This window comes from Botrytis porri, assembly GCF_014898465.1.
Source record: "Botrytis porri strain MUCL 3234 chromosome Unknown BPOR_003, whole genome shotgun sequence".
Taxonomy (NCBI): Eukaryota; Fungi; Ascomycota; class Leotiomycetes; order Helotiales; family Sclerotiniaceae; genus Botrytis; species Botrytis porri.
Window position 1 is genome coordinate 2,098,053 of NW_024066077.1, and position 16,387 is coordinate 2,114,439.

A 16,387-nucleotide genomic window follows, 5' to 3' on the forward strand; every position below is an offset into this window, starting at 1 on the left:
TTTCAAGGTTCGCTCTGGACCTTCTCTCCCCACACAGACCCATTTGTACCTTGAGGGGACTTGTAATTGCACTCCGTGAGTCTCCATCTGCTAAGCGAACGCCGTGTCGGTGTTCAAATGTCGGTGTTGGGAGTAGGTAGGTATACAGTATACAATCGAAACCCTACTACCCGACGATGTCATCTCCGGTATTTTAACTTTCTTCTTGATAACTAGTGCTCAGGGTATCTGGGCACCTACCTAGTTATGCTATGCCGGTTTGATGGCTTGTTTGGTGGTTTGAGTTTTAGTGTGGTGTAAGTCTTATTACAGGGTCAGAGTGTTGGAATATTAGAACAGAAACAGATACTTTTGTATCACCCGCCTATAATCATTGTGGGAACACATTTATTTTTGGTTTATTAAATAGCTTCTGCTATATTATTTTTATTGATGTTGTAGCGAATGTCAGTATCATAAGCAAATATCTTCCATGTCGGTACTTTCTCCGAAGTATACTATATTATCTATTCCGTCGCCTATTCACCCATTCGTTTAGCACTCAATCCACATCTAAAGCAAAAAGCTTTCTGACATGCGAACCCATCTATACCGCATCTTCTAAGCGTTCCTCCCGGCGTTTTCACCATTCCTGGACTACGTGATGAATCTCTCAATCCCCTCTTTCTCATAAGATCTCTTCGGGTAGGTGTGGTATAGTCAAGAAGAGGCGTTCTTGACTTCCTTGATTCACTGCGAGTGGGTGTGATGATACCCCCTCTCCTCTTGTGTGGTGATATGGTAGGCGTTCTGTTACCATTGATCATGTTCTGGAGAGCTAGATCCTCAGAGTCGGATGTAGGTGTCACAATCTCTTGGTTAACGTGATGTGATGGGGTAAGGGGTGTATTTTCTTTCTCATCCAGGTCAACGAATTTTCTTTTAGGACGAGGTGTAGGGGAGGACCGAGTAGGCGACGAGGTACGCGGTACAGGACCGTTATCAACAGAATTTCTCCTCTGTTGCATTCTCGAATGTATCCTTTCATCGACTGCAACAGTAGGTGACGACTCAACTTGCGAAGTTGAGGGAATAACAGCACTACTGCTGAATTTTCTGTTCGTCCTATGTTTCCTCCGTGAGTCCAGAGCACTTCTCGGAGATGTTTCCGGAATTTGATTGATATCAAATATAACAATTCCCGTCTCATTTACTCTATTGGGTAAGGCTACTGCAACGTCAACATCAACAATCTCAGGCTCAGGCTCAGATTTTATCTCAAGTGTAGGTTTTTCGAGAGAAGCGATAGGTAGAGACTGTGGCCATTCGGCACTGAGCTCGTCAAACTCATCAAAATCTTCGAGGACGCTCAACCCTTCCTTCGGCGGTACGAAAGCGACAGCATTTATTTTTGAGACTGCTACTTGTTTTTCCTCTCGTTTGATAGTAGCTTGAGGCTCCTTTTGTTTGTCCTTTCCTGGCAATGAGTAGAGAAATAAAACATCCTCTCCCTCAAGGCCAAGGCTCAACTCATCAACCTCCTCTGACACAAACTTCGTTGTGCTTTTCCTTTCAGAAGATTTTGATTTTGTACTAGTTCTATCTTTCGATTTGCTGCTGCTCGATTTTCTTGCTCCTTTCTTGATCTTGGTTACTGAGCCTTTTGATTGTTGCGTCGCCTCAATATTAGCCCCGGTTTCTTCATCCGAGAATTCGTAGGCAGGATTAACAGTGACTGGCGCAATCCTCTGTACCCTAGGGCCGATTTGTGTACGAAGTTCCGGCTGATCATCACTTTCTTCCGAAGAGTCCAAATCAGAGCTCCTCAAATTCAAGGCGTCTTCATCTACATCCACCGGTCTGACATCTGTCAAGTCAAATACACTGGCGTCTCTAGCTAAATCTTTGTGTAGTCTACGGTCCAAAGATTTGATTGTGGCCACAGCATCTGACCAACTAACTAAAGTCGATGCCTGCTGTGCGGGCTTTCGAGTTCTGGAAGATCGTTGGAAGGAAGATATCGGATGCGAACTACGTGATACAGATCTAATGCTCGATTCTGATTCTTGACCTTTTTCATTAGATGACCCACGGGAATCTCGTCTAGTTGAGCATTCCTTAGACCACAAATGAAGATATTTTTTGCGGTACCTCTGTTTCCAAGAAACTCTCGAGTGCCGACTATTCAGAATTTCTAATCCTTCCCATATAGATTCCGTTGCAAACGGGAGGCCCTGATCGCGTGCTTCAGCTACCTTTGCGACGAGCATCTTGTCCTCTTCTTCCGTGAATAAATTGTGTCCCCGTGGTGAGGCAGCATGACTTGAAGTGCTCAATCCGTCCGAAAGCAATGTTGGTTTTAAAGGAGCTCTTGGAGTTCCTTTTGCGCCTCGTCCTCTTGGTAAAGCCCATATTGACCCAGAGATACCGGGAGATGGACTACGCTCAGTTTCTGGCTCGGGAATAAAAGCTCTCAATGCTGCCCGCTTTCTTGGTTCTAGTGAAGGCAGTTCAGGTGCTCTCCAGGCTGGTTCGATATTAGTGTCATCGTGACTTTGCTTTTGTGAAATAAGGCTCACAATTTGAGGGGCAACTTCAGGTCCAAATGAACGTAGAATTTCATTATATGAAGGAAAAGAAATGCTGTGCCCTTCAGATTGTACATCGTGACGCTGTTGTAAATCGTTTCTAGGGGTGTTGTTCCGAATAGATTCTGTCTCTGTCGTAGATGCCATGTCAAGGAGAGGCTCCTGATTCGATTCATCGTATCCACGTAATATAATGTCGTCCTCCTCCACATCCTCATCACTCATCTCGGCCGCGTCATCTTTATCAAATATTTTGTCGCGTACGTTATCTTCCTCTTCCCTATCATCTCCTTCTTCCACATTGCTATATTCGTCGCCGGATGTCTCTGTGACACTCTCTGGTTCGACGGTCAAGGCTCTTAACAGATTACCTCCCGCCTTTTTGCTTCCAGCATCTCGCTCATCTTGCATCTCTTTTAAATGCCCATTATCGACCAATATTTCCCCAGTAAGCAAGTCGATTTCATCTCCAACTCCATCGAAATCTTTCCCATATTTTTCGAAGATTGATTCGAATGTTGATTTTAATTTGTAGTCGAGTCGCGCTCTCTTTTGTTGAAGTTCTTGATCGGGATCATATCCAGGTTCGTAGATTATATCGTCGTTCTCGTCATCGACCATAAAATCATCTTCCTCGGTGTCACTGTAATCCTCAGAGTATTCGTCGTTAACTTCGAGGTCGACAAGATTGGAATCAGCAGGCATCTTCTGCCTTTCTGTTGGAGATTCCATATTGATAATTCGCAATCATGTCCGAAATTTGAGAGTGTTGTGGGAATCATAAGAGTGCGCCGTTGTACATCACTATTTCAGTAAATGAAGATTAGAAGTTAATCAGAGTCGCGAGCCGTATTTCATAAAAATCTCGGGAATACGCGTTGAATTCGTGTAAATTACATAGTACTAGGTAGGTAGGTACAGTACATACATGCATAAAAAGCTTAAAAGTAGATTGGCGGGGTTGCAGTGGTTAGTAACCAAACTAACTAAGATTATGTAAGCATACATTTAGCTTTACCGTACGAAATACGTCAAGGTATCAATCATGTCAATCGGATCAATAATTACATCTCAGATCCAACTATAACTTATAAATGAGTGAATTGACAACCCTTTTTATTTTAGAATTCTCTTAGACTTTTGATGGACCAAAATGCCAGAGATCCATTGCTCGATAGATTCTTGATGATTCTACATAATTTTATTGAACAGTTTTCAGTCAAAGATCGACAACATGTATTGTCAAAAGTGTCGGACATCATTGAAACTTGATAGCTCTTTGGAGGATCTGAACCCTGCGGCATTTGATTTGTTAGTTGGTTCGTAATCGTTTTCTAGTTTATCTACATACCACCTCGAGAAGAATCAGAGCTTATTAACATTGATTTCTAGGTGCTGCGTCACAAAACCAAGCCAAAAACATCCCCCCTTCGCGACCAGCATATCCTCAAGACCGAAAGCAACTATATGATCGTGTCTCGAAGCATGCCAGTCCACCAACTTTCAAGCGGACAATCTCCGCTCCTCGTCGACATGAATCTAATCTATCAGATACGATGAGAAGTGGCGCGAACAATCCAGCCATGTCTTTTGTCATGCTGACAGAGTCACAAGTCGTACCTCCATCAGTTGCCAAATCACCAGATGCCACAACCCCGAATAAATTAAATCAAGATGAATTGCCTAGTAGCGATGCAGCAGGTGATGGGGGCAAGGCAATGTCGCGAGAAATGGAACGGGTTTCAAGACTTTTCGAGATTCTCACAGCGAAATCCGATATTGATCATCCTATTTGTGTTGAATGTACAGAGATGCTTGTCGATGGACTACAAAAGCGATTAGAAGCTGCGACTCGAGAAAGGGATGCGTATGTTGGATTTTTGAAGCAGGTCAACGCCGAAGTACCAACAGAGGAGGAGGTGAGGGAAGCCAACGACCTTCTTGCAAAGATACAAGCAGAGGAAGTCGCAGCAATAGAGGAACTAAAGAAGATCGAAGCGGAAACTGCTGCGGTAAACGAAGAAAACGCACAGCTAGAAGAAGAGGCCAGAGCTCTCGATATCGAGGAAGAAAAGTTCTGGAGTGATCGAAATGAATTTGCGATGAAGCTCTCGGAGTTTCAAAACATACGAGACAGCATCAATCTCCAATATGATCATGATTCACAGCTACTGGATAAATTACAAAGAACGAATGTATATAACGATACATTTTGTATAAGTCACGACGGAAAGTTTGGTACAATAAATGGCCTGCGACTTGGACGACTCTCAAGTGTGCCGGTCGACTGGCCGGAAATCAACGCAGCATGGGGACACGCATTACTCCTCCTAGCTACTGTTGCGGGTCGTCTCAACTTCAAATTTGATGGATATGAGCTTCAGCCTATGGGCTCTACTTCTCGAATAATACGTTTTGATTTTCCCTCTCCGTCTGCAAGTCGTTCTAGCTCACAACGCGCCAATATACCCAAACCACCCAAGAAATCGATTCTTGAACTTCATTCATCCGGTGATATGCCCCTAGGCCTTACATTTATGCATCGCAAATTTGATATAGCTATGGAGGCATTCCTTGAATGTATGCGTCAATTAGGCGCTTTTGTTGAGCAGGAATCTGCCAAGAACTCTGAAACTGGAAGGGGTCTTAAATTACCATATAAAATCGAAGGAGAGAAGATAGGCGAAATTAGTATAAAACTAGGGATAGCACAAGATGATGCGTGGAGTAAAGCGTGCAAGTACACTCTCACATGCTGCAAATTCTTGTTAGCTCACGCCAGTAATGTTAATACTACGAGGAGGAGTACATAATTTATGATTGTGGGTGCATAGGGGACTTACGGCGCATTAGGTCACAGAATGGAAATGTGGAAAAGGCGTTCCTGGCACTTGGACTAGATTTACGGCGTTTAATATGATCACAATGCTTTCACTGCGCACACTTAGAGACAGTTTGAGAAATGCAACAATGTTTATTATTTTATCGTTCTATATTTCGAAGCACGTGAGTTGTTCTGTTCCCATTTCGATCTTGCAAAGTATGTAAATCAAACACTATTTGTCAATTTTGTTGAAGTAAAATTTCAAACTCAAGTCACTCTTTTTGTGCGTTTCCCTCTTTTTAATCATTTTTTTGGTTGGCAAGGTTGCCTTTTCGAAATCTTTCAAATCACCTTATCATACATACTTCGTCTCCAAGTGGCTACTACATGCTAAGATCCGAAAGCGATTCCGCGAGTTTCTTGTTCTTTCGGTCGGCTCTTCTTTTCTGGGTCATAGTCTTGTCCGTAGCTCTATCCGCATCTCTACCAAGCTCCCTGTACTCCGGTGCCAAAGTGGGAAGTTCTCTCGCATACCTCTTCTTGGCGTTGCGAAGCTTTCCGCTGCGTCCGCTCCATCGCTTGATGGGGACTGGTTCGGGGGTTAGCTCGGCGTTTGAGTTCTTGGGCTGTGTGCTTAGTGACATGGTGATGAAGGGGGTGATTTGGAAAACTTGGATTCTGGGTGAGGGTTTGGGTTTCAGTCGTGAGATATCAGTGCTTAGCTTTCAGTATGAGCGATTGGTTAATTCAAGTGATGAAGATGCTGGTGATGGATAGTGGTGATATTGAAATGATTGTATTAGATGAAGATGCAGATGAAAGTGAAGAATTTAATCTTGAAGGTAAAAAGTAATTGCAGTACACTATATACCCGTTTTCGTAGCATTGTTCAGCCATTATTTGAGCACTCTTCTCTTATTCAATCTGAACAGTTCAACTCACGTGTTATTTAAAACGGTGTGAGTCAAAAATATTGGCACTGTTCTCCTTTCCATGAGTTTCGACGCCCATGTTTCAAAAAAGGAAAACGTGTTATCGAGCGATAAACCTCTTTATTCTGAATAAGATGAGTAGACATATCAGAAATGAGCTCATGAGGAATCGAGAAAGAGTACTGAATTGAGAAAATCAAATCAATAAATGATTGTAGGGAGAAAATCGTACGTGATTAGAAGGTCTGTGGTGGCGATCCTGTGAAAAATCAATATATCTCCTTTGTCCGCACGAATAATCGTGACATCTAAATCTCTACGCCAACTATACATATTTTTTTATTCCTTCCTATAATCTGTATCCTATTCTGTTAATTCCTATCCGTTTAACATACCAAGGTACATTGAAATGCACTTCTCTCTTCATTTCATTCATCCCATTTCGTTGGGATGATATATGCAATAGAGTCTAGATTCTGTAAGCGAGGTGTGCTGAGCCCCCTTCGAGACAATAGGTTTCTGTGGCTGGTTTACGGGTGCATCTTTGTCCGGAGACTGTTCGTGTTGGGGATGGTGTTATTTGTACAGAATTTTTGAAGGTCAGCGTGTGAACAGGCTCGTGATGTACGGACCTCAGACTAGATTTCCCACTCTCAACAGTCACCCACTAAACTTCATCTCCCAAGTCCCTCACCCAACCTCTCACGACCATCTCATCCCATCCCTCTCCACACTCATCCGAATCTCCCCTCAACGCCACTTCAACCCACAGCGATAAATCCCGCCCCAACTTCAACTCCCAACTCCCATCCCGCCATAGCTTCCCCACTCCAAACTCAACATCCATAAACTTACAGATACTTCATGAAATCAATCACATTGTAGTGAGTATAGATATGAAATTGAAATTGAAAATGAATACCCATACCACACCTATATCTTACTCCCGGCTATCGGTGATGAGCTTGCGCGACAATCATAATCACTGTTGTCATCAATAATCGATAGTATTGAAGACCGCATCGATGCTTTCAAGTTTCTTTTCTCCTTCCTTCCTTCCTTCTCCTTCTTCGCTCATTTTCCTCACATTTCCCCCTTTCTTTCGGAGTCGAAGGAAGTAGCGCGGAAGATAGTAGGGCCTTTAGAAAAATAGAAAAATAGAAAAATAGAAAAATAGAAAAATAGAAAAATAATCAAGCAAAATAATTGAATTATACAAAGGATAGACGAATACTGAAATATTTCAGTATCACGAGAGTGATTGTAAGCATCCTTTTTGAGCCGAGATGACTGTTATCATCTCTTTCTTGCATTTGATAGATCGGGAATGAACTGATTTATTCGAAGAACTGTTGTATAGTAGGTAGGTATATATCATCTCATCTCTCATTATCATTAGAAGTAGGTATTTATACCTCAGCTTAGGTAGCTCAGCTAACATATATAACAAGCAAGCTATGTAAAAAGCTCACTACCAGGTATATCCTCAGACCTCCTGGATCATCATCCCGCCCATATAACTACAGATTTTTTGTTCTTCTCAAATTATATCAAATATCAAGCTCGAAATCCCAACTTTCCCTCTATCCCTCACAAACCCTACTCAATTCCCCTCCATAACCTGCGCAATAGGAATCTTTTCAATCTTACTATTCTGTTCCTGGTCCCTACTGACTTGATAGAAATCATCACAGAAATCAGAACACTGCATAACTTTCAAGAATTCTTCATCGTGAGTAATAATGATGAGTTGGAAATTTGCTTGTTGTTGACGGGATTTAATGATGTCATGTAATGATTGCGCAAGTGCTTTGATGTTGTCTTGGTCTAGATTGGTGGTAGGTTCATCGAGTGCAATGAGCTGTAAATAGTGTTAGAATCATATCAATTGAAATAGAAGAAGGGAATAGAAAAATAATCAAGACTTACACCACAATTAATACCGAAACATTCGGCTAGCGCTAAACGAATGATGATACAAGCCAAAACTTTTTGACCAGCACTACAACGACCACGCATATCCATCTCGACATCTTGTTTAACCATCACAACTCGATATTTATAATTCGTCTTCTTATTACCAGCTGCGGTTTCGCCCTCATCTTTCTCGGAACGAATCATGATCGTATCAACATCCGTACCCTGGTAAGTAGTCTGCCACAATTCCCCAGCAATTCGATTAATTTCCTCCATCTTCACACTATGAAATTTCACAATTGCTTTGTCCATAGCTGTAATCATCTTGCCTAGATCATCAATAGCAGCCTTTGTCGTCTTCACTCTAATCATAGCTATGCGATACTCTGATCGAGCATTTTTGTAATTCAAATCCCATTCCTGTAAATATTGCGCCAAGTTTTGGTCCTTTTCTGAGAGAATGGCTGTTTTCTCTTGATAGAGGCGACGATGGTCGTAGAATGTCGCTTGTATTCTCTCGGCCTCCTTTGTTAGAGTTTGAAAATTTCCTTCCACATTTTGAGACTCCAAGTCAATAGTTTGTTTCTTATAAACCTCCAGTTTAGCCAATTCCTGACGGTAAAGAATGTTGTCGCTGATGTTTGTCTTCAATCGATCGGAATCACTCTTTTTAGCTCGGAGTGCATTCAACTCGGCTGTAATACCGTTTATTTCTTCGTTGATACGCTTCTGATCCTCTTGAATGGATTTGATTGCTCGCTCACAAGCAACAAGATTTTCAGGACCACTATTGTCAATGTATCCGTTGATATTTTTCTCATGTTGTAGGAATTGACGAACAGTATCTGCCAACTTCTCTTTTTGAGATCGGACTTCTCTTTCCTTTGCATGTCCTTGCTGTTGGATATCTTCGTATGTAGCCTTTGCAGTGTCAATCTTAGGTTTCAAATTTTCCAGCTCGGCATCAGCACGATTCATAGTTTCACGTTGCTGTGTGCTGCTCTCGAGAAGTTCATCAATCTCCTTTCGTAAAGCTTGTTTCTTTGCCAAACCGTGAATGACATCCCGAAGTCTTTGCGATTTGCGAGAGAGATCACGCTCCACGTCGTTTATCTTGTCTTTGGCTGCATCTTTCTCGGATGAAATTTTTGACAATTGTTCTCTGACCTCGCGCATACTTTCGCTACAAGCTGTCTGTCGTTCTTGGATATCGTCAGCCGTCATAATACTTCCAGCAATGCTTTGTTGCGAGGCTAAGCTATCAATCTTTGCTTCGTGATCCGTAATATCGCTATGGTACCTAATGATGGAGGAGATGATATGCGTCAGAGATTCGACATCTCTCTGCCTGGCGGTTTTGCGTTCAACAATACTGTCGTGATGCTCAACTTCTTCAAGTAGTCTTTGCTTCTCATCTTCCGCCTTCTTCATATCTTGCTCAACATTTGGGATTTCGTCCTTGAGAGATTGATAAATGTCATACTGCGATTGAGCAGCTTTTGCAGTCTTCAATTGCTCATTGTACATCTCCAGCTCTCCCTGCCATCTTTCTCGGGCATCTTTGTTGAGAAGTTTCTGGATTTTCTTCATGGCGGCTGAACGATGTGCTTCTTCTGCAAAACCTCTTTCACAGAGTTTGCACATATCCTTAGTCTGAATGGTGGTTAAGCATTGGGTGAAGTATTCGATTTTGTGTTTAAAGCCATCGATGTTATCCCGGATCTCATCACGCTCCTCCTCCAGTTGATTCAGCTCCCTATGATATTCTTCAACACTTACTAATGGTTTCGAGTCTTCATCCTTGATAGAACTGAGTACAGCATTCTCACAAGCCTTTAATTGCTCCTTCTTAGCTTTCAGGTCTTCGCGAAGTGCATTAAATCGAAAACCTGCTTCCGAGTGAGTTTTTTTCGCGGCTTCTTGTTCATTTGTTGCGTCTGAAACTTCATCCTTCTCCCTGTCCAATGCACGTTGGAAATCCTTTGCGAGAGTATCAACTTGCCAGTCTGAACCGAGAATTGAATCGAGCTTTGCACCATGGGTCGCTTTCATGGTGTCTAGTTTTCCCTTGGTCTTTTTCAATTCCCCCATAACATAATCAAGTTGGGCGCGGTCGTTTGAACGCTTGTTGATCTCAAAGGCCTCTTTTCTTAAAGACTTTTCTTCGTCTTCAAGCTCGCGCAAGCGTCCATTGCTAGTACTGATGCGATTGTCCCAACCTGCACTGTCAAACTGAGTCCTAAGCTTCTCCAATAGATCTTTAGTCTCATTTTGAGAGGCCTCAAGACCGGTTTTATCACCTTCGTCGAATTGGATAAAACCCAGTTCTGTTTGTTTAGGATCGACTTTCCTTTCGTTATGGGAAATTGTTTGTTTGGCCGAGACCTTTTCTTGAACACGTATCGCGTGCTGATTCTGAAGTTCCGTCAAAGTGGCCTGGACATTTTTCAATTCATCATTAGTAGCTGTCTTCGCCCGCTCCAATTCACGTTCCTTGTCGCGAGATAGCTTTTTGATTCTCTCGATAAATTCATTCACTCGAGACTCGTTGATATCGTCATCGTAGCCTCGAATGGAATGCTTGGATGCAGCACTCTTGACCAATTGAACTCGGGATTCAAGCTCTCCTTCATAGGCCTGTTTCAAGGCTTGTTGTCGACCTAAGTCGGCTTGCTTTTTGCCCAATTCGGTAGTATTTGCTGACATCTTTTGCTGCTGATCCCGATACTGTTTCTGCAATTGTTCGTCTTGCTGTTCCATCTCCAGTATACGATCCGCGTATTGATCTAATGTTGATTTAAGCCATTCATCTGACTCGGAAAGTGGCTTGATTCTCTTTTGAAGAGACTCTAGATTTTCTTCACTGAACCTGACCCGCTCTTTATTAGTTCTGAGCTTTTGAACTAGCTCCCAAAACTCGGCCGCCTGTGCCTGTTTTTCGTCAACGACCTCTCGAACAGCTTCCATGTTGGCTTTGTCTTTCAAGGCCTCTTCAGACAGCTGATCTATTTGAGCCGAAAGTTCTTCACAGCGGCTCTTGGTTTTTTCTCCTTTATCCTTGTTATCCTTAGCAATCGATTCGTCTGCTATCATGCCTTTAATCTGCTGAGCATAATCCTTCTTCAAAGATTTGAGACTATCAACAGCCTTGGTATATTTCGTTGCTTCGAATATATCATCAAACTTCTTCTTGAGTTGTGAAGGCTCGCTCATCGGCCATAATGAATCATCTTGGTGACAGAAAATAACATTGTCCAAAACAGCTTCCGAAACGCCTAAAGCTGTTTGCATTATCTTGTCGATTTCACCAACTTTGTGAGATACAGCAGTTCTCTCGCCACCATTATTGACCATCAATGCGGCATCTAGGGTCTTCATTTTTCTGGCTGTCTTTGTGACCGTGAGTTGCATACTTCTCGTAATAACCATTCTCGATCCGGTCGTACTTTGGAATGAGAGTTTGACTTGTGCCAGTACTTCCTTTTCGCCGCAGAGCTATGTCTAAGTAAGCATCTTGTGTGAAAACGTATATAAGAGGATCATGAGCAACATACTTTGGGGTCATGTATGAAAGCCCCTCCGACCTTACTATTCGGTGGTTGTGCGCCAGTTGTAGCATACTTCAAGCATTCGATGATTGTCTAGTTGTAATTTAGCTAAATCCTGGACGATACTATCTGAAAACAAATCCGTACCGTTTTCCCCGAACCATTGAGTCCGACGATGAGTGTGAGCGGGGTGTTGAACGAGATATTCTCCCAACCCTTGTGATCGAAGGATCGCACCCTATGAGAACGGAACCTAATAAGTCCAACTATCCTAATGCATGCATGATTGAGATCAATGAGACTAACCCGCATATTCTCATTTTTTCTATTTTCGACATCTTGTTGATTTGTGACGGCTGTAACAGCCTCTTAAGCTCTGTCGATTGAAGAAGAAAGTTGATGATTGCGAACCGAATATCGATAGTCTAGAATATTAACGTCAGTACTGGAATTGATGCAAGAGGCACTGGGCTAAGAAACAATGAAAATGGCTACCTTTCTTTCTGCGCCTGTCTGTGGTTTATGTATGCGTGTGTTTGAATTGGCAGATTGGTAACAACTGAAGAAATAAATAGATATGACGCTCCGCTAGGCCACTGCCGTGGAGGCTTCTTCGCTTCGCTCCAGATAGTAAAATCTTCTGCGAAGTTGATGGAATGATGGATTGGACAGGGGAGGTTGTAGGTGGTCATCAAATGGTAGAAGAAGAAAAAGTTGTTGTAGAGGTTGAAGTTGGACGCGCAGCACGATAGATTGAGAGGAAAAGAAACGCGTTCAGAGAGCACGCAGTCACGTGTTATATTCTAGACAACTGTCCCGTCATTGCTTGCTGCACTCCTAGGTAGGTGCTATGCTACGTGCTACGATGTATACCACCATACTCAACTGTGCAGATTAGTCATATGGGTGGTGAGTCTAGAGATGGTCAGAGAGATGTCAGAGAGATGGTCAATGCATAACCTTAGTAGGCATTTCCCTTCCCCGCCGCCAAGTTGGGTCCAAGTACTAGGTAGGCACTCAGAGTCGGAATTAGTACCCAGTCATCATGGGTGCTAGGTAGGTAGTAGGTACCCCTAGATTCTAGATGTTCGAGGAGAAGCGAGACTAGACTAGATAAATCGATGACGTGAGCGATGTCATCCGATTCCACTCCAAGCATTACGATGTTCGGAGTTGGAGCACCCGACGACAGAATCTGGTTCATGGGAGAGACAAAGAAAGAAAAAAAAAAAGAGATTGGCGTCAAGCAAAAGGAAGGGATGGAAGACTCATAGCATGATCTGGTATTTTATATAAATTGTATAAATTAGATAAATTAGATAAATTATATAGGGACCTTGGTAGACATATAATGGAAAGGTCGATTCATCGTTGAGTTGATATTATCTAGGTGAATGTCTATTTCATATAATTATCGGCCAGTATAACTACGCATATATATCAATTGTTAACATATAACCCTGAGCATTTCATATACTTTTTACCATATACGCATCCTTGGGTAGGTACATCCACCAGTCTGACATCTTACATCTCATCTCACACCTCACTCACATCTTTACCACACCACGCCATACCAGGTACTAACCATCTTCATTCACTCCAAGAAACCCCCAAAACCCCCCCCCCCCCCCCCCGAAACTCCCCCAAAATATCACATTTTCACAATTGCCATGTTTCTCCATTCCCCATTTTACCGCCCTATATTTCGTCATTCCAAAACTACTTAAATACCTTAATTCCATAAATACCTAATTAGGTTGGTAATCGTAACGGTACCTGATATTATCCGTCATTTCATTTATTCTTAATTCCACTCCATTCGACTCAACTCGATTCGATTCGACTCGACTGGACTGGAACTTCAAATTCAAACCTTGGGGGGAAAATTTCTTCCCCTCTTTGAATTCCAGCCTTCCCGACAAAGCTTCGAGAGCGCAATATCTCAGCACCACAATTTATATTCTACCGTCCTCGATAGACTTATACACCTACCTACTTACCTACCTACCTACCTAGACCCGTCACGTCCGCACTACCTATCCGCCTCGAATCCAAATGCGCATACAGAGACAGAGACAGAGACAGAGATACATACAGATAGATACTCTTCTTCACGCTCATAGCACAATCAGAGTTCGAAAATGCCCGAGGGGGATACATCTATGAATATGAATAATTTGAATCTGGATCCGACAGATTTCTTGCAACAACATCATCATGCAGCCAACCTCGGATCCATAGATCGGGCTCTCTCAGCCTCGCAGGTGCGATAATCTTCAGTTTTCCGAAATCTCTTAGTCCTTCACAGCCTTCCTTACATCTTTGGGTGAAAATTCTTATAGCATCCAATTACAGTATGCTAATTATTTACAATCTCCAATCTAGGTCGATCAAAATTTACCCGATACCTTAATGTCGGAGATGCTACAGGATAATTTAATGATGGACTTTGATGGACTCCCCGATATGAGTATGGATATGAATACCCTTGGTGACAATGGCAACATGCCGAAATCTTTTACATCACTCAACATGATGTCGCCCGTCGGAAATGAACACGCCGATGATGGAAGACGGGGAGGAACAATTGATGGCGATTCCCAGATTAAAGAAATCGGGGCGGGCCCTTTACCTGCAGGCTTTGGGGCCCAGCCATCAAATACAAGTAACAGCTCAGTCAATGATTTCACGAGACGAAGAAATTGGCAACAAAAGGTGGTTGAAGAGATCAAGGACTTTTTGCACGTCTTGACCCCTTTCGGAAAGTTCGTCTTTCTTTCGCCTAGTTGTCAAAGTCTTACTGGATATGCTGCAGAGGAGCTTCAGGGGAAATTCATTGTGGATTACATACATCCAGATGATAGTGCAATGTTTGTGAGGGAGTTCAATGAAGCCATTGCATCGGGTAATAAACTGCGATTCTATCTCCGATTTCGCAAGAAGGACGAGTCCTACACAATATTCGAGTGTCACGGGCATGCCCATTATGCATCAAGACCCTCACCAACAGCGGCTGTCCCAATTCCAGATTCAGATCTCCCACTTAGAGAAACAGCGGATTATTGCAGGGGCTTTTTTATGATGGCACGAAAATATCCAACCAAGAACGCCCTTCTACTGGATTCATTTTTAGAACACAAAACCGAGTTTGAGCGAATGTCAAAGAAAATCAGGGATCTCAAGAGAGAAGAGGAAGAAGAATTCGAAGATAGTGAAAGAAACTGGACTCATCGACAACCATCAGACTCTTCTGAGACAATGACCACAGCCATGAGCGCATCCCTCCCTGCAGATCCGAACCATCCTGATTTCCTAGCGATGCCTCCTCCAGCAAGACCGGACATGTCATATAGCACCTTGACCAAAGCGAATCTCGAGGATGCGATTTCTAGTAGACAACCCGATTCTATCAAAGATAAAATGCAACGATATGAGGGTGTTGATACTGTAGAAATGCTCACCGGGTTACAATATCGAGATGGTGAAAGAAGCCAAGGGATTAGCACCGGCGCCCGCAGCCCAGCTTTGATTAGAGGTGATGTTGGTATTGCTATACCAATTGATAAGGATGGCCGTCTGGGGGATAAGAAAAAGAAGATGAAGCTAGCAGATGAGTATGTTTGCGCAGATTGTGGTATGTTCATTCTCTCTCTAAAAATTCCGAAGAGAAAGCTGACATTTTTAAAGGTGTTATGGATTCACCAGAATGGCGCAAAGGTCCCAAGGGTCCCAAGACGCTCTGCAATGCCTGTGGACTTCGATGGGCAAAGAAAGAAAAGAAACCACAAGCAGGGTCGGCACCAGCGCCTCCAAATACTCTCACGGGACCTTCCCCAGGCCCTTGAGATATTTGTGCCGACTCTTTCACGAATATGACATGTTTGATATACAAGGCGTTTGGATCTAGGGGATTTATATGAAATTCAGCATGGAGTTTGACGGGGATGGTGTTCTAGAGGGTTCATGAATTTAATACCCAATTGGCTAGTTTTAAAGGCCGGCGTTTCTCTTTTATATCTTGGACTGAAATGTCAGATGATTTGCTACGCGTGTTTGAAGTTCAAGAGGGTTATATACCTAGCTATAGTGGATGTGTTTATAACCATGCCATGTCTTATCAGTTTAATACTTGATTTTATGCACGCTATGAATGATGTATGATGTATCTAGTACTCTCTCATGGGGAAATTAAAGATGATTGCATTACGGATTATATTCCATCTATTGTAAGTGGTCAAAAACAAACCGGATATAATCCCTTCTATATTCTTTTGATTCAAAGGTTCTCTCTTTCTCTCTCTCTCTTTCTTTCTTTCGCCCCCCTACATGGACCCCTATATATATTTGGTTAGTTTGGGAGACAAGATGGGATAGAGATGGGATAGAGATGGGATAGAGATGGGATAGAGATGGGATAGAAATGGGATAGAAATGAGATAGAGATGAGATAGAGATAGGATAGAGATAGAATAGAGATAAAATAGAGATAAGATAGAGATAGGATAGAGATAAGATAGAGATGGAATAGAGATAGAATAGAGATAAGATAGATAGATATTAAATAGATAAATATTCAATCTATTCAGAAGGTAATTA

At 42.5% G+C, this 16,387-nt stretch overlaps 5 protein-coding genes across 5 annotated transcripts; 2 read left to right on the top strand and 3 right to left on the bottom strand.

Moving 5' to 3' along the window:
- Positions 1–518: 518 nt before the first annotated feature.
- On the bottom strand, positions 519–3,299 carry EAF01_002684 (uncharacterized protein; the record flags this gene model as incomplete). The annotated part of the gene is made up of 1 exon (XM_038910937.1): positions 519–3,299. One exon carries the CDS (start codon positions 3,297–3,299, stop codon positions 519–521), a length of 2,781 nt encoding a protein of 926 aa, XP_038773859.1.
- A 502-nt stretch (positions 3,300–3,801) lies between these two features.
- On the top strand, positions 3,802–5,380 carry EAF01_002685 (uncharacterized protein; the record flags this gene model as incomplete). The annotated part of the gene is made up of 2 exons (XM_038910938.1): positions 3,802–3,886; positions 3,960–5,380. 2 exons carry the CDS (start codon positions 3,802–3,804, stop codon positions 5,378–5,380), a joined length of 1,506 nt encoding a protein of 501 aa, XP_038773860.1.
- Positions 5,381–5,774: 394 nt separating this feature from the next.
- Positions 5,775–6,035, bottom strand: EAF01_002686 (uncharacterized protein; the record flags this gene model as incomplete). Its single annotated transcript, XM_038910939.1, has 1 exon — positions 5,775–6,035. The coding sequence occupies one exon, from the start codon at positions 6,033–6,035 to the stop codon at positions 5,775–5,777; it is 261 nt and encodes an 86-aa protein (XP_038773861.1).
- A 1,891-nt stretch (positions 6,036–7,926) lies between these two features.
- On the bottom strand, positions 7,927–12,126 carry EAF01_002687 (uncharacterized protein; the record flags this gene model as incomplete). Its single annotated transcript, XM_038910940.1, has 5 exons — positions 7,927–8,184; positions 8,253–11,735; positions 11,795–11,881; positions 11,936–12,026; positions 12,095–12,126. The coding sequence occupies 5 exons, from the start codon at positions 12,124–12,126 to the stop codon at positions 7,927–7,929; spliced, it is 3,951 nt and encodes a 1,316-aa protein (XP_038773862.1).
- A 1,806-nt stretch (positions 12,127–13,932) lies between these two features.
- On the top strand, positions 13,933–15,636 carry EAF01_002688 (uncharacterized protein; the record flags this gene model as incomplete). The annotated part of the gene is made up of 3 exons (XM_038910941.1): positions 13,933–14,055; positions 14,177–15,425; positions 15,479–15,636. 3 exons carry the CDS (start codon positions 13,933–13,935, stop codon positions 15,634–15,636), a joined length of 1,530 nt encoding a protein of 509 aa, XP_038773863.1.
- Between the last annotated feature and the right edge of the window lie 751 nt (positions 15,637–16,387).